This window comes from Canis lupus, chromosome 6 (genome assembly GCF_003254725.2).
Source record: "Canis lupus dingo isolate Sandy chromosome 6, ASM325472v2, whole genome shotgun sequence".
NCBI classification, from domain to species: Eukaryota; Metazoa; Chordata; class Mammalia; order Carnivora; family Canidae; genus Canis; species Canis lupus.
Window position 1 is genome coordinate 10,090,218 of NC_064248.1, and position 25,509 is coordinate 10,115,726.

At 46.8% G+C, this 25,509-nt stretch overlaps 1 protein-coding gene and 1 long non-coding RNA gene across 2 annotated transcripts in view; one reads left to right on the forward strand and one right to left on the reverse strand.

The window, feature by feature from the left end:
- Positions 1-25,509, forward strand: part of LOC112646293 (uncharacterized) — a 63,482-nt gene that overhangs the window by 18,425 nt on the left and 19,548 nt on the right. The window contains exons 2-3 of the long non-coding RNA XR_003127544.3: positions 21,598-21,781; positions 24,592-24,736. This is a non-coding gene — a long non-coding RNA (uncharacterized LOC112646293). The remainder of the gene's footprint in view (positions 1-21,597; positions 21,782-24,591; positions 24,737-25,509) is intronic.
- The window catches only part of LOC112646291 (myosin-16), a 64,070-nt gene that overhangs the window by 5,169 nt on the left and 33,392 nt on the right, over positions 1-25,509 (reverse strand). The window contains exons 24-41 of the mRNA XM_025426192.3: positions 24,527-24,613; positions 24,153-24,298; positions 22,902-22,992; positions 22,386-22,442; positions 21,640-21,726; positions 19,727-19,972; positions 18,726-18,843; positions 16,937-17,064; positions 16,383-16,579; positions 14,804-14,936; positions 12,627-12,843; positions 10,536-10,672; positions 10,339-10,442; positions 4,347-4,539; positions 3,112-3,315; positions 2,001-2,126; positions 1,062-1,232; positions 255-455 (exon numbers count right to left, since the gene is read on the reverse strand). Of these exons, the coding sequence (XP_025281977.2) occupies positions 255-455; positions 1,062-1,232; positions 2,001-2,126; positions 3,112-3,315; positions 4,347-4,539; positions 10,339-10,442; positions 10,536-10,672; positions 12,627-12,843; positions 14,804-14,936; positions 16,383-16,579; positions 16,937-17,064; positions 18,726-18,843; positions 19,727-19,972; positions 21,640-21,726; positions 22,386-22,442; positions 22,902-22,992; positions 24,153-24,298; positions 24,527-24,613 (2,643 nt within the window). The remainder of the gene's footprint in view (positions 1-254; positions 456-1,061; positions 1,233-2,000; positions 2,127-3,111; positions 3,316-4,346; positions 4,540-10,338; positions 10,443-10,535; positions 10,673-12,626; positions 12,844-14,803; positions 14,937-16,382; positions 16,580-16,936; positions 17,065-18,725; positions 18,844-19,726; positions 19,973-21,639; positions 21,727-22,385; positions 22,443-22,901; positions 22,993-24,152; positions 24,299-24,526; positions 24,614-25,509) is intronic.

Sequence of the window (25,509 nt, forward strand, 5' to 3'; positions counted from 1 at the left end):
ACCTTGCAGTGAGTACCTGATTTAGTTTGGATGTTCTTAGGAGATATTTGCATTTTCTACATGTTCTTAGCTCCTGTGGGTAGTGTCCGGTCTTCTTCCAACATGATAGCGAGAATGAAGTGCCATGAACATGGAGCTCATGGGGGTCATTCTTTGGCCAATACCTGATTCCTTCCCTGTGGTTCTTTCTAACCAAGTCTTGAGACCTGGGCTGGGGAGGGAGAGTATATTAGAGACATGCGGCGAGCACCTACCGCTTCTTCAATCTGCCGCTTGTAGACCTTCAGCTTGTTCTGCAGCTTCTCCACCAGCTCCTGCATGCGCTGGTTGGTCTTGTGGTCCTCCTCCGTCTGGAAGACCAGCTCCTTGAGGCGGCGCTCATTCTTCCGCAGTGTCTTGACTGTCTCCACATGCTGTTTCTGCTCACCATCCAGTTCTGTCTCTAGTTCCTTGATCTGAGGGGAGAAGAGAGGAACGTGGCTGAGGGAATGCAGGTTTTTGAACTTGGGAGCTCAGTGGTCTTGGGTTGGGGGATATCACAGCTGCCATGTCCACTTCCTCCCCAGAAGAGGGCCGGCAAGGCCTGGACAGGAGGGTCAGGTGGTTCTGCCTTTCATACACCTGCTGTGGTTGTTAGATGGGTCCCTTTCCTGAGCCTCAGGTATCTTCCTCTGGGAAGTAGGGGAGATAGGGGCTGGACAAGGTGACCAAACCTCCTGGGCCCGTCTAGCTCCGCCACCCCAAGGGTGAAGGCTAAGGCTTGTTGTTAGTAATAGGGAAGAACAATGATGGAAAGAGAATAGGAACAGAGATGGAGGAAGAATCCTGGGACCTGCCCTGCTTGGGGGTGGAGCACATTCTGAGGAAAAGATGACAGGGAAAAGGAGGAGAAACCTTTATATAAATAAATTACAGCTCTTGTCTCAATTTCCTATTCCGTCCTAGCATCTGAATAACCCATTCCCTCATCAAGTGCCAGGCATGGCGTCTTTTGGGAAAAGGCCCCTGCCCAGTCACGTCTCCCCTTTCTCTCTCCAGGCTCAGCTCAGGGGCATCCTTACCCTGGCTTCCAGTTTCATGATTGTGCGTTTCCCTCCTTTCAGAGCCAGCTGCTCAGCTTCCTCCATCTTGGCCTGCAAGTCTTTGATGGTGATCTCATAGTTTTTCTTGATTTTCTCCAGGTGCATGCAGTGGTCCTGCTCTTGCCGGAGTTCTTCTGCCATGCGGGCGGCCTGTGGGAGGGGAGAAGCATGGCCTGGGGCTCTCCAGCCACTCTTTGCTGTCTCCTCTATGAGGCACACAGCACAGAGGGTGGGAAAAGCACAGAAATGGAGGAGGAAGATGAGGGTCTACATCCAGCCCCTGTGCGGCCTTCAGCAAGTCATTTTACCCTCTCATTCTTGTATTCATTCCATAAATATTCACAGAGGATCTGCATACTGAGTATGGGTCTGTGCTCTCCAGACACAGCACCATATAAGACCAGCAGTGTTCCTGAGCTCCTGGCATTTCAGTCAAGTGCAAGGAGCCTGGCAATAAAATCTTTTTGAAGATGGGTCCCTTTTGAAGATGGGTCTTCTTCATCTTTAAAGTGGGGTACATGGTGTCTGCCACTCAGGGTCGTGTGAGCACCCAAACGATACTCCTTTCATTAATGCTCTCCTCAAGGCTATTTGAATGCTCCTCCTTGCCACAAGGTCTATCCACAAAAGCCCATTTTCAATGGCTCCTCTGACCCATGCACCTGGCCTCAAGCTCTGATCTCTCCCATGGTCATGTGTAGCTTGTAATTATTCCTTATTTTCATGTGTTTGGCTTTTCAGAGAATCCTCCAGACTCCCCAGAGGAAGGCCCACAGCCCTCCCAGGAAGGCGCTAGCACAGTGACCTTTGAGGGGAGAGGGTGGGCTTCCCTTCCAAGGGTGGCCTGGTTCTCAGCAGGCAGCCTGGCCTTAGTGCCCAGGTCCCTTTCCACCAACACCAGGGAGTGTGCACACTTACATCAGTCATGGCTTTCTTGGCCCTCTCGTCGGCCGAGCGGAACTCACTGATGAGCTCCTCATGTTCACTGGAGATGCGTTGGACATCTGACTCTAGCTTGCGCTTGACTACAAGGAGACTTTGGTTCTGAAGGAGAAAATGAAGACATCGCTGTGAGCCAGAAGTCTGCACAGCCCTTGCTGGATCCAGGAAGGAAAAACAACCCTCTCCCAGACACACTTTCCAAACCCCCCAACAGGAAATGGCCCTGGGCTCCCTGCTTGGAGTAGGGTCTCTCCCTGCATTTTGCTCTTGGTTTTAGAGGAGAACTTGTGTCACAAGGAGCCCAAGAATAATGTCATTTAGGCCTGGGGTGGGTCGCAGCTCTTGAACAATCCTGAACTCAGAGCTGGGAAAACCCAGGTTCACGCCCTAGTACTGCCACCTATGTGGATAAATTCTTTACCTCTAAGCTTTGATCTTCTCTCTACAATGGGGTTGCAATCCCTATATGTCCCATACACATTTTTTCTTCTGGTGAATTCACGTAAGATGCTAAGTAAGAATTAAGCTGTGCTTGTAAAGGATTATATCATAAGCAGCACTGGTGTTACCACTGGCAATAGATGGAAGTCCCCATTGTTGACCATGGATTCAACTCTCTGGGTCACAGTTTTTCATTTGTAAAATGAAAGTCAGACTTTGCAATATTCTAGATCCCTTCCAGTTCTGAAGTTCTGTCCTTGGTTACATTGAAGATAATGGTGATCCTTAAAATTGGCTAAATCATCAGAATCTCCTGAGGAGTTTGGATTTACAAGTTTAGATTTCTGGAGTCCCACCAGAGACCCCGTGGATCAGAATCCCCAGAGGAAAGTCTGGGAATGTTTGAAAGCTCTGGACAACATCATGCATGTAGTTCACCCTCTATGTGTGCACTGAATATGGTTAAGATTTATGTTACAGGGTTCCTGCCATAACAAGTGAAGTCTCTGCAGGTGTGTTCTGAGAATGTCCCAAGTGAGACATTCTATCTGCCTTGAAGTTCTGAAGGGTGCCCACTAGGTTTGGGCACCATTCTGGTACCCCAAGCATGAGTCTGCATAGCACTGCCAGCAAGCTGCCATCCTACCTGGATGTTGACTTCATTGTGCCGCTCGGTGATCTCCACCACCTCCTGCTCCAGCAGCTTGCGGGAGCGCTCGCTGCCCTCCAGGCCTGAGCGCACCTCCTCCAGTTCTGTCTGCAGCAGGCTCAGGCGCCGCTCCTGTAGGTTGTATTGCTCCCGCAGTTCCTCATGCTGCCGAGCATCCTCATCCATCTGGACCTGCAGGTCCTGGGGGGGTCAAGAGGACCTGGCTTGAGCCCACCTGTTGGGCCCTGGCAAGTCTGGGGCTGGCTGGGCCTGAGAGTGCTGTGACCTTTATGGACCGGGCTCAGCGGGGTGCTGGGGTAGGACTGGGAAGGTGGAGGCCATGGAGGAAGAGACAGTGAGGTGTAGACCTGCCCTTGGGGACAGGTTGAAGCTTAGCTGGCCAGGACCCCGGTGTCTAGAGGATTTGTCTAGTGGACGGTTAGCATGAGGTCAAGCCTTTTCTGATGACAGAGCACCTGGTGTTTCCAGCAGGGCCTTCTCATGGAGGCCTTCCTCCATGACCTTGACCATTATATCCCTGCTGGCTAATCCGTCTCTCCTTTCTCCTGGTTCTGTTATTTTTCCAGAGCATTTATCACCTTTTTTAATACTACAGTTTTATTTATTTGTTGTTTATTGTCTTTCTGCAGGGATGTCTGTTTGTTGTGGCTATTCTTTTTTAATTTATTTTTTACTATTTAATAAAATTAATTAATTAATTTATTTTTTGTGGCTATTCTTATACCCCTAGCACCTAATGCAGTGCTTAGACTGGTCAAATATCCAACAAATATGTGCTGAATGCATAGATCCAGCTACAGATGCTTGAAAGACCAGCCCAATGACAGAGAAGGATAAAGGAAGGTTTCAACTCTATTTGTGTTTATGTCTTAAGGCGAGTGGTGGATATATGGGGTGTATTATGTCCTGTATTTTTCTGTGCCTGAATTCACTTATAATAAGTCAGATATGGTTTTAAAAACCAAGACAGGACCAACATTCTGTCTTCCTCTTTTTCTCCCTCTTTTCAGTCATCCAGGATATGGACTTTGGTGATTAGGGCTTCTCGTTTATGCAGCCCCCAAGTCTCCTGCTCCCTGGACTGCCAGCCACCCCACATTTCACATCCATGCTTCCATCCAAGCTGCAGACATGTATATAGCTTCCCAGAAGCCTGCAGGCTGGGCAATGGCTTACTTTGTGATTAGTTCTTCCTCCTCCCAGGTTGCTACCTTGATTTGCTGCTGCAGCCTTTTCAATGTCTTTACAAGCTCGCTGTTGTTCTTGTTGGCATGGTCCAGCTGGATTTCCATCTCATTCAGGTCTGTCTCCATCTTCTTCTTGAGCCTCAGTGCCTCTGCCCGGCCCTTGGCCTCTGCCTCCAGGCTGGCCTGCAAGGACTCGATTGCTCGCTGGTGGTTCTTCCTGCAAGTCCAAACAGAGAAGACCTTGGCATGCTCGGCCCGCTGGTCAGGCTGTGCTAAGCCTCCCTAGGTAAGAGGTGTGGGAGCATCAACATGGACATGGCAACCATATTTGAAATTAAATTCTATCTCCCCTTAAACATGTGAGTGGGGGAGCATTGTGATTTGGGAAAAGAAACAGGTCAATGTTTACCACATATTTTTTGGGATCTCAATTCATGTAATATGCAAAATAGCCTTGTAAGGAAACGGAGGCTCTAAGATGACAAAAACATGCCAGAGGTTTAGCCTGCAATGGAGCCAGGATTTAAATCCAAATGCTAGCCTGTTTTAAAAATTACAACATGTGAGCTTTGGCCATACAAATTAGATTTAGCAGTCATCAGTTGATTGTATTTACTATGTTTAATTATATCATAATCAACATAATGAACATTTTCATAAAGCCCTCAGATAAGCTGTGTTAATCTCCTTTCATAGAAAGGGACCAGAGGAGGTAATGAAACACACACAAAAATATTTTTTCATTGAGGGAAATAAATGGATAGCATGCAAAGATCCTGTCACCTGTCCCATAGTATATTCACCTCTGTTTCACCCCTGAACACCTTCTATGTGCTTGCACATGACTGGATTTGCAGCACTTTAAGATGTATTCAATTTCTAGATTGGAGAAGGTATCTTGACAGTCTCAAAAGGGGACAAAATTTTGATTCACTTTGATTTAAAAAATGAATACAAGGAAAAACTATAAAACATGTTGAAAAAATTTAAAGAAGATCTAAATATATGGAAGGACATCCATGTTCATGGATCAAAAGACTTAATATTGCTAAGGTGGGGTTCACTGCAATCCCTATCAAAATCCTAGCTGACTTCTTTGCAGAAATTGACAAGCTGATCTTAAAATTTGTATAGAAATTCAAGGGACCCAGAATAACCAAAACAGTCTTGAAAAAAGAAGAGTAGAGTGGAGAACTCACACTTTCCAAATTCAAAGCTTATTACAAGGCTACAGTAATCAAGATATTGTGGTCCTAGTATATAGATAGACCTATAGATCAATGGAATTGGATTGGGTATCCCGAAATAAACCCTTATATTTACAGTCAATTCATTTTCAACAAGGATGTTAAGACCATTCAACAAGGAGAGAACAGTTTTTTTCAGAAAGTGGTTCTGAGACAACTGGATATCCACATGCAAAAGAATAAAGTCGGATCCCTCTTTCACACCTTCTATAAAAATTAACTCAAAATGCATCAAAGACCTAAATGTAAGAGCCTAAACTATAAAACTCTTACCTAATCTGGGAAACATAAGTAGACATCTTTGTGACTAGATTAGGCAATGGGTTTTTAGATATGACACCTAAAATACAAGCTACCAGGGCACCTGGGTGGCTCAATCCATTAAACATCTGCCTTCAGCTCAGATCCCATGCCAGGCTCCCTACTCAGTAGAGAATCTTCTCCCTCTACCTCTCTCCTCTGCTTCTGCTCTCTTTTTCTCTCATGCTAGCTCTCTCAAATAATAAACAAAACCTTAAAAAATAAAATACAAGCTACCAAGGAAAAAAAATACATTGAACTTCATCAAAATTAAAAACATTTGTGCTTCAGAGGATCATTAAGAAAGTGATAAGGCAGGGTGGCTCTTGATTTTGGCTAAGATCATGATCTCAGCGTCCCAAGATGGAGCTCTGCATGAGGCTCCTTGCTCAGCTGGGAGTCTGCTTGAGATTCTCTCCCTTTCCCTCTACCCCTCCCCTGATTTGTACACTCAGTCTCTCTCTCTCTCTCTCTCTGGAATAAATGAAAAATTTTAAAGACTTTATTCATGAGAGACACACAGAGAGAGACAAAGACATAGGCAGAAGGAGACACAGGCTCCCTGCGGGTCCCGGGATGCAGGACTCGATCCCAGGACCCTGGGTTTATGACCTGAGTCAAACGTAGACGCTCAACCATTGAGTAACCCAGGCGCCCAGCAATAAATAAATCTTTTTTTAAAAAATTAAGGGGGGCACTTGGGTGGCTCAGCGGTTGAGTGTCTGCCTTTGGCTCAGGGCATGATCCCAGCGTCCCGGGATCTTAAAACTCAATCATAAACAACCTAGTTTGTTTTTTAAAGATTTTATTTATTTATTCATGAGAGACACAGAGAAAGGAAGGGCAGAGACATAGGTAGAGGGAGAAGCAGGCTCCCCGCAGGGAGCCTGATGTGGAACTGGATCCCAGGACCCCGGAATCACGACCTGAGTCAAAGGCAGATGCTCAACCACTGAGCCACCCAGGCATCCCAAACAACCTAGTTTTTAAAATGGGCCGAGGACTAGAATAGACATTTCTCCATAAAAGGTGCTTGGCATCATTAGCTATAATGGAAATACAATTCTAAACCACGGTGAGATGGCTATGATAAAATAGATAATGATAAATTTTGGAGAAGATCTGGAGAAACTATAGTCCTTAGCACTGAGAATGTACAATGGTGCAACTGCTTTGGAAAAGAATCTGACAGTCCTGCAAAAAGTTAAACATAGCATTAACATATGACCAGAATTTCTATTCCTAGGTACATATATATCCAAGAGAAATGTAAACCTAGATCCGTGCAAAAACTTGTATATGAATGTTCATAGGGACACTTACCCACAGTAGCCAAAAGGTGAAAGCAACACAAATGTCTATCAGCTGATGAATAAATAAACAAAATGTGATCTTCCCAAACAATGGAGTATTATTCAGGAATAAAAAGGAATTAAATACTTCCTGACACATGCTTCAACATGGATGAAGCCTGAAAACATTCTACTGAAAGATGACAGTCACAGAGAGCCACATATTGTATGATTCCACTTATATGTAATGTCCAGAATAAGCAAGTCCAAAGAAAGTTGTTGGCTACATTAGTTGTTGCCTATGGCTGGGAGTGGGGGTGATGGGGAGAAATGGAGCAGTTTGCTACGGGATATGGGGTTTCTTCGAGGGGTGATGAAATGTTCTAAAATTGTAATGATGATTGCACAAATAAAAATCACTCAATTTTGCCCTTGCCATGGGTGAACTGTGTATAAATTATATCTCAAGTCTGTTGCAAACTCACACACACACACCACATTGTGGCATAGCTAGATATTTAGGGTGGGGGTCAGGTTTAGCCTGATGGCTGCAGAGTTATGGGGCTTTTCCTCCCCAGTGGTTCAGCCTACAGCCCTCAGGAGTGATTGTGGGGGTATGTCGTAAATTCAGGAAGCTGCAGTGTGGGGAGATTTCAGACAGGCAGTTTAGGCAGGGTGCCAATGTGGATAGTTGCAAATGTGTTGATCATCTCAGAATCACAACAAATCATATTTCTTAGAGCAGTTTTGGATTTGGACAGAGGGAGAAGCAGGCTCCATGCACCGGGAGCCCAACGTGGGATTCGATCCCGGGTCTCCAGGATCGCGCCCTGGGCCAAAGGCAGGCGCTAAACCGCTGCGCCACCCAGGGATCCCGAACAAATCATATTTCTATAAACTAAAACCTAGTGCTGAGTCCAAAGGTTTCTTAGAACCTCAAGCAGCAACAATGGACACTGGATTAAAATGAAATCTCCAAATCTAGCACTCCCTGGCACCCCAACAAATCAGTTCTTTTCTGTGATGTGGTGGATGTTCTCTAAGGGTTCATGAATGTTAATAATAACTTGTATCTGTGTGGCTTTGCAGGTAATAATGTACATTCATATCTACCATCTCATTAAGCTTCCCCATGCCCCAGAGCAGGGATGAGGAAGCTATAGGATAATTACACCTATCTCAGAAGGGTTTGTCCCTAATTTTTTTATTGTGGGAAAATGCACGTTACATAAAATTTCCTATGTTAACCGTTATTAAGTGCACCGTCCAATGTGCACTTAAATATTAAATATTAATAAATATTTAATGTTTATTAAATATATTTAATATATTATTAAATATAAATATTATTTATTATTATATAAATATTATTAATATATTAATAATATATTAAATATATGGTGCTGTGCTACCCTTGCCACCATCCCATCTCCAGAACTCGTTTCACCTTATGCAACTGAAATTATGTCCCCATTAGATACAAATTTCCCCATATCCTTCTTTTCCCCTGCCCCTGGCAACTACTGTTCTTGTTCCACCTTCTGTTTTTTTCTTTCTTTCTATTTTTTTTTAAAGATTTTATTTATTTATTCATGAGCGACACAGAGAGAGCGAGGCAGAGACATAGGCAGAGGGCAAAGCAAGCTCCATGTGGGGAGCCTGACATGGGACTCGATCCCGGGACTCACACCCTGGGCTGAAGGCGGCGCTAAACCGCTGAGCCACCCGGGCTGCCCCCACCTTCTGTTTCTATGACTGTGACTGCTCTAAGTACTTCCTGTAGGTGGAATCATACAGTGTCTGTCTTTTTGTGACTAGCTTTTTTCACTTAGTATAAAGTCCTCAAGGTTTATTTATGTTGTAGCAGGCATCAGAATTTCCTTCCTTTCTAAGGCTGAATAAAATTCCACTGTATAGGGGTGCTTGGGTGGCTCGGTAGGTTGACTGTTCAACTCTTGATTTAGGCTCAGGTCATGATCTCAGAGTTGTAAGATGGAGCCCTGCATCAGGCCCTGCACTCAGCAAGGAGTCTTTCTTCTTTCCCTCTCCCTCTGCCCCTCTCCTCGCTTGTGCATGCTCTCTCGCTCTCTCGCTCTCTCTCTCTTTCTCAAATAAATCTTTAGGGCAGCCCCGGTGGCTCAGAGGTTTAGCGCTGCCTTCGGCCCAGGGTGTGATCCTGGAGACCAGGGATTGAGTCCCATGTCAGGCTCCCTGCATGAAGCCTGCTTCTCCCTCTGCCTGTGTCTCTGCCTCTCTCTCTCTCTCTCTCTCTTTGTGTGTCTCTCATGAATAAATAAATAAAACCTTTAAAGAAAATAAATAAATCTTTAAAAAAAATTCCATTTTACGTATAGTCAACATTTTGTTATCCATTCACTTGCCAATGGACATTTGGGTTGCTTTCATGCTGTAGCTCTTCTGAATAATGCTATGAACACGGGTGTACAAATACCTCTTCAGGACCCTGCTTTCAATTCTTTTGGGTAGATACCCAGAAGGAGGATTGCTGGATCATGTTAATTCTATTTTAATTTTTTTGAGGAGCCTTTATACTGTTTTTCACAGCAGTTGTACCATTTTACATTCCTGGCAGCAGTGCACAAGGGTTCCAGTTTCTCCATGTCCTTTGCCAACACTTGTCATTTTCTGTTTTGGATGGTAGCCATCCTAATAGGTATGAGGTGGTATCTCACTGTAGTTCTGATTTGCATTTCTGTAATGACTAGAGACAGTGAGCAGCTTTCCATGTCTTATTGGCCACTTGTGTATTTTCTTTGGAGGAATTTCTAGTCAAGTCCTTGGTCCACTTTTGAATTATTATTATTATTTTTAAATATATTATTTATTCATTCATGAGAGACACACAGAGAGAGCAGAAATACAGGCAGAGGGAGAAATGGGCTTCCTGCAGGGAGCCTGATGTGAGATTCAATCCCATGACCCCGAGATCACACTCTGAGCCAAAGGCAGAAGCTCAACTGCTGAACCAGCCAGGCATCCCTATTATTATTATTGATCATTATCTCATGGGGTTTTGTGATCACTAATGTACTATATTTCAAAGTATTCACCTAAATTGTCCAGGGTCACATGACTAATGGGTGGCAGAGGCCTGAGTTTCTGGATTCTACTCCATCATGCTGCCTAAAATCAGCCTCCCATGCCTCAGCCCCATACCTTGTAGCTTCAAATTCCTCTTCTTTCTCATGGATTCTCCGGTCAATGTCAGCTTTAACCTGAGCCAGTTCCAGCTGAATTCGAATCACTTTGCTCTCTTCAACCTGCCAGGAATATAAACATCAGCCTTTCTGGCCAAGTAGGTGCGTGGTCCCTGGCCAAGGACCCAGCCTCCAAGGTGATGGCCACATAGTTACCTCTAGGGAAGACTCAGCTTCCTCCAGGGCCACCTGGAGTTCTTCCTTTTCAATCTCCAATTTTTTCTTCAACTTCTGCAGCTCATGCACACTCCGTCCTCCCTCACCCAGCTGATCAATCAGTTCCTTTATCTCCTCTAAGAAAGGAATATTGTCATCAGTAAGGCATATGAGGACCACCAGCATCCCAGGGCCATGGCATGTGGCACAGACATTCCTATGTCAGGGTAGAAGCAGGCAATCCTAGCTTCACTGTTTCTAAAGAGAAGCAATAGACTCCACGTCATAGACTCATGAAGCATCAGGGCTTGGACATTGGAGAACAGGGGGTTCAAGTTCCTCATTTTATAGATGGGAGGCTGAGGACCAGAGAAGAGCAGGCAAGCACAGAGCAGCTTTGGGACCAGTGCCCAGGACTCCCTGGGCCTGTGAAGCCTACACTCAGGGCATTCTTCTCTCAGGGAGCCCCTTTTCCCCTCTGCCTCCCTACCACCAGGTCTGAAAACCTCACAAGAAAAGGATTAGAGCCTTTCTTATCTTCCTCAGTTGGGAGACCTCTCTGTTGCCCACCCAGAGGAACTCTGAGGGATTTACAGCACCTTGGAGCAGTCACAAAACAGCCCACAACCAGAGGTGTCCAGGAAATGTAACTGTCCTGATTAATTCATGACAAAACTCCATTTCTACATCAAGCCCTCTTGAGTTCAGAGAAATCTCATTTAATGCAAGGTCTCCCCACCTGGGTTTCTAAATTCCAGGTGGGGTTTGGAGAGCACTGGTGACATCATCTAAGTCTCAGCTGTTGGTGTCCACCTGTGCTGGCATCATAGACACACCTGTAGCCCACATAGCTTCCCGTCACCTGTCCTTGAACATAATGGCTGTTTCTAGAACATTCCCCACTGCACTGCTCTGAGACCATGAGGAACGCTGTGATGCTGCTTCACACTCTCTCAGCCTAGGCAGGCTGCTCAGTCACTTTCCTTTGTGGCTCCCACCAGTCTGGAGGTACTTTAAAGGCTTTTTTTTCTCACCTATGCTTCACCTGCCACATGAGGTGCATATTCCCTTGCTCTTAACCCCTAGGTTACCTGGGAGTTTTATCATCTGCACCAGAAGCTGGTCAGAGGATGGGGGTGGGGAATGGAGTGGGTAGGGGAGGAGGCAGGGCTCCAGACCATTGGCAGGGACCCTCAGCAGTGCCTCATTATCACCTCCCTCCTGTTTTCTGTCCTCTCCTAGTCCAGCAACCTTGATTTGGGTGTTTTGGTTGTTCCTCCCCAAACTTAACTCATGTACTTATATTCAAGTCCTTTAGTACTTAGACTTTCGAGGTTACAAAAGCAGAGCCTTCATACCTCAAATGCTGGGCTCTCATGATTCTCCCCTGTAAGCTGACAGCTCTCCAGGGAGGGACCAGGACCTTGGGCAGATTTGGGGACAGTCTGGGACCATTTGCTTCTACCCTTTGCATTGCAGTGACCCTACATCAGTCACCTAACCTGAAATAAGGAAACCCTGTATTGACTGAGATTTTGTTTGCTACTCAGCAAAACAGGGATCCAAAAACCATTCTTGAAAATAAAAATATTGATATCCCTTGTGCAACCAATTTTGTGGTTAGAAATGTACACCTGCCATAAAAGCAAATCATGCAGCCAGATCTCTGTATGGCAAAGTGATCTTCAACAGATAAGTAACATTTTTCAAATAGTATCCAACAGAACAAAATCTCAGCCCAAGGCCTCCTATATGTAAGAAATCTTACATGTGTATGTATGTTATGTACATGGAAAGGCTCAATACACAAAATCTACTGACTGAAGATTTCACATATTATGTTTCATTGTCACAACCACCTTATAAGGAAGGCAATATCTCTCCAACTTACAGGGGAGGAAACTGAGGCATGGAACAGTCAAGTAACTCACCTGCTTGAAGTCCTATTGCTGAGTGCCTGAGTGCTTCTACATGGTGTTTGCCAGCCAGGCAGATTTATCGGGGACCTACTACGTGCCAGGAGCTCAAACCTCTCATGCACTTGGGAGGAGGGAGGCCCTGCCTGTGTCTTTATCCCCGCCTCAGACTCACCCTGCAGAGTCTTGTTCTCCTTCTTCACAGACTCAAGGTGCTCCAGAGACTCCTCGTAGGCAGTCTTGATCTTGAAACTCTCTGTCATGTACATGCGGCACTCCTTCTGCGAACTATCCACCTCCACCTGCAGCTCTTCACACTTCTGCTGCCACTCGGCCAGCATCTTGTCAAAGACCCGCTGCTTCTTGTCCAGGGCAGCAGCTGCAGCATTGGCCTGGGGAGAGGTGCGGAAGCTCTCCGGAGGTCTGACTTTCCAGCCCCTTCCCCTCGTTTGCCTTCCTGCCTACCTTCCCCAACCTCCTTAGTAATTCTGGTGACCACAGACTTCTTGGGGACTAGGATATAGTTCCACATGGATGGCACAAGCGTGGGGCAGGGATTCCGGAGAGAGTTACACCCCAGTTCTTTTTTTCTTTTCCTTTCTTTTAAAATATTTATTCATTTTAAAAGAGAGAGAGGGAGAGAGAGACAGAGAGAGAGAGAGAACACGCAAATGGGCAAAGGGGCAGAGCAAGAGGGAGAGTGAAAGCGACTCCCTACTGAGCAGGGAGCCCGATGCAGGACTCCATCCTAGGATCCTGAGATCATGACCTGGGTGGAATGCAGACACTTCACTGGCTGAGCCAACCAGGCACCCCAGTTACATCCCAGTTCTAAGACTTCTACTACTAGATGTGTGACCTTGGGCAGTCCTATCTTATCTTCCTGGGCTAGGATTTTCTTGGGTGTAAAATGAGGGATCTGGGTACCGGCAGCCTTCCCAGATTTATTTATTTATTAATTTTTATTTATTTATGATAGTCATCACAGAGAGGGAGGGAGAGAGAGAGAGAGAGAGAGAGAGAGAGAGAGAGAGAGGCAGAGACATAGGCAGAGGGAGAAGCAGGCTCCATGTACCGGGAGCCCAATGTGGGATTCAATCCTGGGTCTCCAGGATCACGCCCTGGGCCAAAGGCAGGCGCTAAACCGCTGCGCCATCCAGGGATCCCCAGCCTTCCCAGATTTAAAACATTCACCCAACTCTCCATAACCTATTTCTCTGTAATTTACTACTACGTGTTATACATTATTGTCCAACTGAAAAATGGGTTTGGTCTTATTTTTCTTGTGAATCAAAGCTGATTGTTCTCAGACCTTATTTTTCTTTTCTTTTCTTTTTAAGATTTTATTTATTTATTTATTCATGAGAGAGACACAGAGAGAGAGGCAGAGACACAGGCAGAGGGAGAGGCAGGCTCCATGCAGGGAGCCCGATGTGGGACTCGATCCTGGGAATCCAGGATTAGGCCCTGGGCTGAAGGTGGCGCTAAAGCACTGAGCCACCCCCGGCTGCCCAGACCTTATTTTTCATAGACCTTTCACCTTTTTCATTACTGTCTGGGAACTACGTATTTGCTGCTGTGCAGTATTGGATTTTGTAAATTTCTGCTTAATTTCTAAATGAGGGGGTTAGCAAAAGCTTTTCGGGTTTGGGGACTATTTTTCTGAAGGTTCTCATATGGTTATGACCCTCTGCCTATGTCTCCGTCACTGCTGTCATGAAGCAATTGCCCTATCTAGACCAAAATGGGGTTGCTGTGTGCCAGTGGAAATCTTACTTAATTTGGCTTGGAAACTTGCTGATCAGTCTGAACCAGGGATGCAAACAAGAGTATTTGGCCACACAAAGTGTGTGAAATGTGGTTTGCATGAGGAAAAGGGAAACAGAGACAATAGTTGCATGACTTCCTGGGACTAAGTTTTGTCCTCATCATAGACCTATTTGAATAATGGCCTGTTGAGTGTTAAGATCTCAGAGTTCGGGGATCCCTGGGTGGCGCAGCGGTTTGGCGCCTGCCTTTGGCCCAGGGTGTGATCCCGGAGACCCCGGATCGAATCCCACATCGGGCTCCTGGTGCATGGAGCCTGCTTCTCCCTCTGCCTGTGTTTCTGCCTCCCTCTCTCTCTCTCTGTAACTATCATAAATAAATAAAAATTAAAAAAAAAAAAAGATCTCAGAGTTCGGAGTATATAAACACATGTTCAGGCAGGAACCTGTGTCCAGTGGGCCTGAGTACCAACCCTGTGCTCCATCCTGTTGGGCCACCTGTTTCTTCTTGCTAAGCCCAGACATGTGATAATTTCATCCAGCTCCCTGGGGTCCCTTGGGCCTAGCGAGTGTTTGACCTCCTGACCTTCTCTAAGTCAATGGTGAGGTCCTCGACTTCTGCCTGGAGTCGCTGCTTATTTTTCTCGAGGGAGGCTGCCCGGGCCTGGGCAGCTTCAGCTGTCTCTTCTGCTTCCTGGAGTCTGGCGGCCAGTTTCCTCCTGTGGGCAAGGGCAAGAGAGGCTGTCAGGGAAACAGAGTAGCTCATGGGCCAGGGGCTGGGTTTGTGGTGCTGAGCTCTGGTGTCACGGTGGAGAAGATGCAAATGAATTGGAGAGTGTTTTGAGGAAAGCAGTCACTGTCCATCCATCCAACAATTATTTATTGTTTCTATTCTGTGTCAGGTATCATTCTAGGCCTTAGAGAAACAGACTAAGACCCATGCCTTCATGAAACTTCTGCTCTAGATGGGGGATAGACATAGAGATATTAAGCCCCATGGAGAAAATAAAGAAGGAAAGGGACACTTGAGCAAAGACCAGAGGGAGAGAAGGGTGAAGACCATGGGTATCTGGGGAAGAAAGTCCAGGCAGAGACAGGTGAAGGGTTGAGATTTAGCCTGAGCTTTGGAGTGAGACCAGGCATCTTCTGGCCACTCTCAACAGAAAAGGGCTGGAGGGCGGGAGGTAGGAGCTGCAGGATGCAGATTTAGGTTCCATATGTACAGGGCTTTTAAAAAATTATTATTAAATATTTATTTATGTATTTGAGAGAGAGAGAGAGAGAGAACACGAGCAGGAGGAGGAGAGGGAGAAGCAGACTCCACACTGAGCAAGGAGCCTGATGTGGGGCTTGATCCCAGGACCCTGTGATCATGACCTGGGCAGAAGGCAAACGCTTAACTGCCTGAGTCACCTAAAGAGCTTTTGATAAGAGATTTATTTATGTCAACTGGAGGTCACTGTACTTATTGCTATCCTGTCACCACAAATTCCAGTGGGCAGAAGGCACCTGCAAGCAGGCCAGGGTCTTCTCCCTGCCTGGGACAGAGTGGCTCACATGCAGGGCTTCACATGGGCAACCAAGTCAACCTGTTCCTATACAAGAAGGTGGCTCAGAGTCACATGCATGTGTTCGCTTTCATTTCCTCAGACCTGTCAAGCAGGTTTGCAAATTCTCTAGTTTGCAGAGGAAGATTTGAGGATATTTACCACAGAGCAGGAGAACCAGCAGAGTGAGGGCCTTTGCCACTGAGTGTGGTCTGCATCCTCCCAGCATCAACCAGAGGCCCCACCCCAGACCCACCAGACCTGTGGAAGCTTCCCAAGCACTTTAGGGGCAGAGACGCCCAGCCTGGAGGTGGAAGCCCTGCTCCTGACTTCCCTGCTGGAAGCCTGAGCCCTTCAGGGCAGACGATGTTGAGAGCCTTGAAGATGGAACCTGAAGGCTAGATATTCTGCTAAGGGCACAAAGTGGGCTTTGCTGTCCAGACTCATATCCATCTCCTACCCGCCCCCCCCTTTTTTTCTCCTACCCCTTTTAAAAGAAACTTGTGAACTGCCTTCTCCTGGCTGTGGTCTTGGCCTCCGCAGTGGCTGACATGGTCAGACGCATGGCACCACCCCCACCACAGCTTTCCCTGCTCTCCAGCACAGGGTGACACTCACTTGGTCTCCTCTAGCTCCTCGGTCCTCTGGATGGCATCGGTCTCATACTTGGTCCTCCAGGTGGTCACCTCAGTGTTGAGCTTGGACACGAGGCGCTGCAGCTCTGACTTGCCTCCCTGCTCCTCCTCCAGCTGCTCCTTCACCAGGTCCAGGTCATGCTTGGTGTTGGCGAGACTCACCATGGCTGCACTGCGAGACTACGGGGACCAGCCAAGCCTGTCAGAGGCCCTACTGGTCTCTATGGCCCCCAGGGCCATCGCTTAGATATACACAATATTGGATCACATTGCAGCAAGAAAGGGGGGGCAAAGGACACCTGATTTTACAACCCAAACCATCAGGGTTTATTCTCCTTGCTTTGTTCCAATTACTGGCCACAAGTATATGGAATTGTATCTGTTTCATTTAGTCTTACACATAGCATGCCACAGTGTTCTAGTTAACTTCTCAACTTGCTATTGAATCATATCTTTCATGTTCCTTCTACATCTTTATAACCTGTAACTTTGTTCAGAAAGGCAGCTCTGTCACTCCCACCCCACCCCCAAACAAACCTTGGATTCTTCATCTAACTGCCTCTTGTAATCGTCCACCTGCGATGTCAGGGATGTCTTTATCCTCAGGATTTGGTTGAGCCGGCTCTGGGATTCTTCATATTCCCGGCTCAGTTCCCCATTTTCAGCTGGGTGAGAAGGGAATGGGAGAAATATTGGATGAAAAATTGGCCTCCCAGCTAGATCCTAAGCTCCCCCAGTGCAGCATTCCCAAAGTACCCAATAAATATGGTGACTTGGCCAACTGAGCTGGAAGGGGCTACATACAAGCTGCTCAAATTAAGCAAGGGCAGGAGCAATTGTCCAAGCATTGCCAATGCCCAGGTGTCTGCATGGGGTACAAGGCTTCAGATAATGAAGTCCCAGCCCCTGGCATGAGATACAGTAAAGACATTTGAAGGAAACAGTGGGGCAGAGAGTGTTTGAAAAAAATTGTCATGGTCCCAGAACCTACACTCTTGTCATCTGTGAACTGATCTCCAGTGCCAGAGGCCAGGAAGACGTGCATGAGCCAGAGAGGATGAGCAGGGGCTTCTAGTTCTGCTCTGAGTCATTAGTTTTGCGGCAAGTTACCTTATTTCACTGAGCTTCATTTTTCTTATCCATCAAATGGGTATATTGGTTTTATTTTATTTATTTTATTTTATTTTATTGGAGTTCCATTTGTCAACATATAGCATAACACCCAGTGCTCATCCCTTCAAGTGCCCCCCTCAGTGCCCGTCACCCAGTCACCCCATGCCCCTGCCCACCTTCCTTTCCACTTTGCCTTGTTTGTTTACTAGAGTTAGGCGTTTCTCATGTTCTGTCTCCCTCACTGATATTTTCACTCATTTTCTCTTCTTTCCCCTTTATTCCCTTTCACTATTTTTATATTCCCCAAATGAATGAGACCATATAATGTTTGTCCTCTGATTGACTTATTTCACTCAGCATAATACCCTCCAGTTCCATCCACGTCAAAGCAAATGGTGGGTATTTGTCGTTTCTAATGGCTGAGGAATATTCCAGTGTATACATAGACCACATCTTCTTTATCCATTCATCTGGTATATTAGTTTTAGAGAGTATTCAGGATGTGGAGAATAAGGCCAAAGGATGCCAGCAGGTTCTCTGGTGTCACACTGGAACATTGTCTAACTGGCCTAAGGAATGTTTACTTGTCTCAGGGAATGCGTGTTTGTTTGGCTTGCTGTTTACCACAGATCAGAGCCCAGCCTCTGTAAAGTTAGGTATTAAGTAAATAGTGATAAATTGCAAATTATTTTTGTCGTGGAGATGCAAAGGATTTCTTCTGGTAAAAAAAACAAAACAAAACAAAACCCGGAGGTTGCAGTATTATTAACCAGTTTTATATAGCCAAGTTATGTAGGCATTCATTCCCCAACTGACTGTATAAATCTCTGCCCATCAAGTTCCCTCAAAGGCAGGTTTACTGTTTTTTGGCTCCTTCATTAGTGACACATGTTCACTGTCAGTATGTGGGTCATGTTTTAAAGTGTTTAAAAATTGTTTTTTTTCTACTGCCCCTCTGCTGATCTCACAGAGTGGTTGACAGAACTGGTGGGGAGATGCTTTGAATAGTGTTCCCTGTTTTACACTGCAAAGATGATACTTGAAACACTCAATGGGTGGAATAAAATCTCCTGTCTCATCACAGGGGATGTGAATTTTCCAAGGTCAAGAAAGCTCTGGGAAGAGGACCCAGGTATGCCTTCAGTTTCTTTGAAGGTCCCCGTTCTGTTCCAGGAATGGGTCCTCAGGAAGCTGTAGGGAGGGGTGAGCTCACCTTGTAGGCGGGTCCTGACTGCATTAATTTCTGCCTGGTTTCGCTCCAGCTCGGCTACCTTGGCATTGGCTTCTGATAAGCTATCTTCCAGCTTTCGGATGTGGGCCTCGGCATTCATCTGTTCAGGAAGAATGAACTCAGTGTGGAAATGGGGAACGGGTCCTCCCTGCTTCCCATCTGAGTTCCCGTGGTGTAGCCTCGTAGACTACCTCCCTAGTCCTTCTAGAATGTCCCTGTCTCAGAACCATCTTCTCCCCAACCCGAGGTCGCTATCTCTACCAACAGAAACCTAGAGTCTGCTTGTCTTCCTCTCCCACTTCCTTTGCTCATCCTCCTTCTCACGCTCTCTTAAATAAGTCAAAAAATACATTTAAGAAAAAAATACTACTAGTATTAGTGCAGTTAAAACAGGATCTGTGAAGATACCTTGTGAGAGTATGAAATTGGCTGCCACAGGGACCCCAAAGCATCATCCCTTTTCACCTTTGGATCCCCTCTTTCCCTCATATCACAAGAAGGCTCTTCACATGGCAGATGGTTGATAAACACATGTTTAATGGCTTCCTTGCTTTTCCAAAATTCTTGCCATATATCACTTTATGGTGATGTATGCATTTATCCTACTAGTCTCCCTGCTCCTTGAGGATATAGTCATCCTAATGTAATGGTCATCTTAATAGCTCACATTTATTGAGCTTTTCTTAAATGCCAGGGACTGTTGTAACCCTCACAACAGCGCTATGAAGTAGGGATTTTTTTTTTTTTTTTTTTTTGAAGTAGGGATTATTAACGTCCCCATTTTACAGTTGCGGAAGCTGAAGCACAGGTTGTGAACTCAGCCAAGGTTATACACCATCCAGTGGGATCTGTGATGAGCTCATTTTAGTTCCCCTCACAATATCCAGAACATGCCTTGGGCTCGCTAGGGGTTGGGGGGAATATTTGTGAGGTGGCCAGATGCTGGGGCACCTCCCTGTGGCTCTGTGGGGGTCCTCCCTCACCTTGGACTTCTGCACAGTCTCCATGCTGGCATTGAGGTCGTCGATCTCAGCCTTCATGACCTGCTTGTCCTTCTCCAGCTTGGACTTGACCCTCTGCAGGTTCTCCACATGCTCTGTCAGCTCAGCCATGGAGTCCGTGTGCTTCTTGCGCAGTGTGGAGGCCGCGGCCTCGCTCTGCAGGGCTGCTTCCTCCAGTTCCCGCCTCAGCTTCAGCAGCTCCGCCTCCCGCTTGCGGTTCTGCTCAATCTGGGAGAGAGAAGAACCAGGGTTTAGCAGAAATGACCTGCACTGGGCTCCTTAGGGCAGACACTGCCCACCTGCTCAGTGGTGCCTTGATATTTCTGCACCCCACTGATAGGACGTCTTGATGGAAATATCATTTTTTTTTAATGGAAATATCAATCTGGAGCCTCTGGGTGGGTTGCCCATAGGATTTGGTTGGGTAATGTTGTGCCTTGAATTGTGTCCCCTAAAAAGATATGCTCAATTCTTAAACCCAGATACCTGTGAATGTGACCTTATTTGGAAACAGGATCTTGGCAGATATAAACAAGTTAAAATGTCATAACTGGATTAGGGAGAGCCTGGACCTAATGGCTGGTCATTCTTATAAGAGGAGAGAGATATTTGGGTCCAGGGAGACACCAAAGAAAAAGGCCATGTGACCACAGAGGCAGGGATTGGAGTGATGTACCTGCAAGCAAGGAATAAAGATTGCCAGCAACCCACACATCCAGGAGAGAGGCTGGGACAGACTCCCCCTGAGCCTCTGGAATGAACCATGCTCCATGGCTCCCAATGTCACACAGCCCTATAACCCCGCTTCCTACCGTCCCTCTGGTGTCCCACATCCTGTTGTTCCCTTAACTTTTTTTTAAAAAAAGATTTTATTTATTTATTCATGATAGACATAGAGAGAGAGAGAGAGGCAGAGACACAGGCAGAGGGAGACGCAGGCTCCATACCGGGAGCCCGACGTGGGACTCGGTCCCGGGATTCCAGGATCTTGCCCTGTGCCAAAGGCAGGTGCTAAACCGCTGAGCCACCCAGGGATCCCCTCCCTTAACTTTTTATGCATCACTAAACATAGTCCCTTCTTAGTGCCTGTTGCTTAAACCAATGGGGATGATTTTGTTTCCTCCTTGGGACCCCGACCACACCTGGGCCCCTCCACAGTGTGCATACTATGGCTGGAATGTTGAGGGAGTGGGACATGGAGTCCAGGGAGCCTTCTAGTGCTAAGGGACACCATCCACATTTCTGCTCTCAGCTCTGATCCAGAGTCTGCATTTGTAAGAGACCTGACTACACGGAATTAGAAGGAGAGTTTCAAGTGGCTTCTGACAGTCTCCACGATGCCTTTATATGAGTTGGAGAAAGATGTATCCCACACCAGAGGCTCAGCTTGGATTCCAGCCCTGAGTGTGGGTGGTCACCCCACTGTATTAACCATGTCTTCATTTTCTATATTCTGATGCTTTGACATCCGGGGCTTTGCTGGTCTTGGAAGGACAGCCCCTTGCAGGGGGAGTTAACTCCTAGAGATAGGAAACAACTGGCTTTTCAGTGAAAAGCAACCAATCTAGAACCCATACCTCCAACCCCTCCTCTATGGGGTTCTCACACTCTCAGGCACTGCCCCCTCTGCCCTCATTACCCTTATGGCCAGGTACCAGACAATGAGGAACTGCCTTCTGCCTTTAGTCCAGTCCTGGTTCTGTCAACACCACTGAGCTAAGGAGCCTGGGAGAGAGGGGACCAAACCAGCCCCTCTTTTGCCTCTTCTTTATTATTGTTTTCTCCTCAAGGTAGCTCCAGGAATTCAGCAAGAACTAACTGCTTATCACCCAGCAATTTTTTTCTCCCTGCAGGCAGGCAGGAATTGGCGTTCCTTGGTACCCTGATAATGGTACCTGAGCAGACGTGGCTCCCCCAGCCTCTTCCAGCCTGTCACTGAGGTCTTCGAGGTCCCGGGACAGGTCGCTGCGTTGTTTCTCCACCTGGGGAAGATTGAGTGACCGTGACAGGAGCCATGCAGGAGCCCCTCCTTCTCTGGTAAAGACCACAGTGACTGCATGGTGTCCATGAGGCTGGGGGCCTGCTTTTGGGGAGCCCTGCCCTTTGCCTGCCACTCTATACACTCAGTGAAGGATGCTTGTGTCCTTCTCCTGCACTGAGTGGGTCTTCCTGCACATACTTACCCCCAGCTCAGTTTGGATGAATCTGGAGTTTAGATATGTTAGGATTCACCTCCCACCAGCTTGCTGGCTTCTAGGATCCCCACCCTAGAACCCTTTTCCATTCTTTCCTTTTCATTGTACATCCTTATAACTGTGCAGAGAGGTGCTATTTCTTCTCTTTGCCTAGAAATTCTTCCCAGTGTCAGCCTGTTGAATTCATTCTCTGAGTCCCCAGGCTAACGTTGCTGGCCTTCTCTCCTTGGACTCACACTGGAAATAGTATCTTTGTGTCTTGCATTGTAATTAGTATTTCTCATGTAGCACACTGCCTGGTGCTCAGGAGGTGCTCAAGAATCAACAAGGCCTTTTCAATTGGTAACCTGTCCTCTTTTGCTTTCCTGAGTGAGCATGTACTTGTGGTTGGACTGTAGCAGGCACTGTGTCCTTAGGCTCAAAAAGTGCAGAGGCATTTCATTTACCTTAGCTCTCATTGACCGCTCAGCTTCCAGTTCTTCCTCTAGCTCCTCAATTCGGGCCTAGCAGACAAAGAAGTAAAGCAGAAGGGGGTCATCTCTTCTGGGTGAGATTACAGACTTACCCACTTGGCCTTTTAGTATGGAAATGATGGCAAGGAGCTGAGCATATGATGGACACTGTCAAAAGAAGAGGGCAACAGGACACAGAGAGTGTGTGCAATGGTCCTGAGGCAGGAGGGGGCTGTGAGATCCCATGGGGGGCCAGCATGGCTGTGGCTGGGGAGCAGTGGGGGAACGTGACAAGGTCAGGGAGGAAACAGGGGCAGATTGTCAAGGGCCTTGTGATCACTGTAAGGGCATTGACTATAAGCCTGTGTGAGGTGAACATGGACGAGTCTCAAGGACTCTGGGACAGTCTTGCTCCTCAGGAAACCGAGGCAGCGAAGCAGCTGATGGAAACAAAAGTGCCTGGAAGTGCGTTTCAAAAGGAGAGCTCTGTTTTCCCAGTCCTGGACACACCTGGTGTTCCTTTAGTTTCCGCTGGAGTGTGGAATTCAGAGACTGCTCATCCTCATATTTAGAGTTGACAGAATTGATTTCCATATCTCTCCTGCAAGAGAAGGTTTGGTCTCCTGAGGAAAAGTTCTAAGGGGAGACCAGCTGGCTGGCAAAGGAACAGAATCTTGGCTGCTGGAGGAAGCCTGGAACCTGCTGAAACCCACTCATCCCCCAGTTTCGGGCCTTCAGACGGCCCAGAAGGTCTCACCCCGCAGAACCCCAGAATCTGCTGCACATGCTTTCCATCTGCTTATTCATTCACTTCTTAATTTGGTACAAGTTTATTGAGTCCCTACTATGTGCCAGTTTATTGAGTCTCTACTTGTACTATGTACAAGTTCATTGTGTCTCTACTATGTTTGGGGTTCCAGGGACACATCAGTGAACAAACCAGACAGAAATCACTGCTCTTGGTACAGCTTATATTTTAGGGACTCCAGAATCACCAGGATGCTTTGCCTTTTTAGGGAAAAATTTCCTCTAAAAACTTTTCCTTCTGATAAGTGGGTGCCATGTGCCAAGGATCCACATGTGCAAACTAAGACACCAGAGACCAAGTAGATGAGTAGGATGGTAAAGGTCACGTGCACTTTCTGAGTGTGCCACAGAAGAAATATGCTGAGACACAGAGCTAGTAGCTGCATACCCTTCTGGCAGTCTGTGGTGCTTTGAAACTGCCTTAGCAAAATGTACCTCAAAGATGTATTGTTCAAATTCCACTCCTTGAGAGCCTGCCTTGTCTGACTCCTCATCTCCATTCCCTCAGCCTCTTACTTGGTTCAAGCTTACACCTGGACTTCTGATTGCTTTCTGGCTTCCAGTTTTTCTCCACTTCACCTGTCTCCCATGTTATTGCTGGAGCGATACTGATAAAGTACCCACCTCAACTCCTTGTGATCTTTGAAAACCTGGCTTGTGGGTTTCTATGAAGACTCCCTGCCTTTAGGGGCAGGTGCCTTGTAGTACTGGTCTCATTGCTGGCGCCCAATAGGCCCTGTGTGAAGCTGGGAGCTCCCTGTGGATGGGCAGCACCTACTGTCCCCTTCCTATATCCTCTGTGCTGGGCACAGTGTCTGGCACATAGTGGGTGCTGGGGACATGCATTAAAGCACACGAAACCCTCAGCACAGTGCCTGGCACCTGGCACCATCCAGGAAGTGCTTGATACTGCTAATGTTGTTGTGGGCAGAATAAAGGACTGCATGAGCATACTTTTTCACCACCTCCTCCAGGTCTAGCTTGGACCGTTCCATATCATTGAGATTGTCAATGGTCATCTTCAGGTCACTCTCAGCTTTCCGACGAGCCTTTTCCACCTCTGCCCGGATTTTCTTTTCTTGTTCCCAGTTATCCTCCAGCTGCAGAAACAACAAAAACAAGAGAAAGTGGGGGTGGGAGGTGAGTCTGAGACCAGAATGTGATAAGGAACCAGACTGGGCCTGGTTCCTTAGCTGTAGCCTCAGACAGGCCCTCGCTTCCCCAGGGGCATGGGTCAGTCCAGTTCCCCAAATGTGTCTGTGGGCTCTGTGCCCCAGCATGGACCCAGCCCCTGAGGTATAGAATTGGCTACAGCAACAGGGCATCACCTCATGGATCTGGGTGCTGAGCTTGCTGTTGGTCTTGGTCAGGTGGTTCACCTTGTCCTCCTCAGCTTGCAGGTCATCAAGGGTTTTCTGGAGGAAAAGATACACAACGTGTGTCCCATGAACCATGCAGGAGCAGCTGAATAGACCTGGTTCTCGGTCATCACTTCTGAGCTCAGTGGACAGCTACCATGCTCCTGCCCCTACTGTCAGGTGAGTTGGGGGCAGACCCAAGCACCTGTTAGCTTCAGGTGGCCCCTCAATGGCCAGTGAGACTCTGGTTCCCCATGGGACATATCAGAAATTTGTGGGGGGCTTTTGGATGTCACCACGATTGGGGGCCCCACTGGCACTTAGTGGGTGGTTCCAGGGCTACTGGACAAGATGGCATGCTCTGGACGGTCCAGCACCATGAGGAATCATTCTGCAGTCCACACACTTGATGCCCCACCCAGGCATTCATGTAAATAAAGTAATAATCATACTCTTCTGAACGTAGCACCTGGCACCACTTGGTACCACTTTACATATGACTAAACTATTTTATTTTTCATTTAGTATATACTACATTTTAAAGAATGATCTACCAGTTTTCCACCATGAAAACTGAGAGAAGATTTGTTATTGTCAAAATCTCCCTGAGAGTTCTTTACCATTTTGTAAACTCCTATTGGTGACAGCAGCCACACTTGGCTATCTGCGTCACCAACACACCCTCTGTAGCCACCTAGGCAGGCTCGGGTGGATAGCCTCCTGCTCACAACGTCTTCTAGTGGATCTCCTGAGCTTTTACATGGCGACAGCCCCATTATCTATTAAAAATTACATTCTATTCACATCCCCCCCTTAAAAAGAAGGGCACCCTATTGATTTTTTTAAAGTTATATGTTATTTATAATAATTTTTATTTTAGGATAGTAAGAGAGGCTCTGTGCTCGTTATTTGGAGATTATATATTTTTCAGTTTGCCTACTATCTAAAATTTA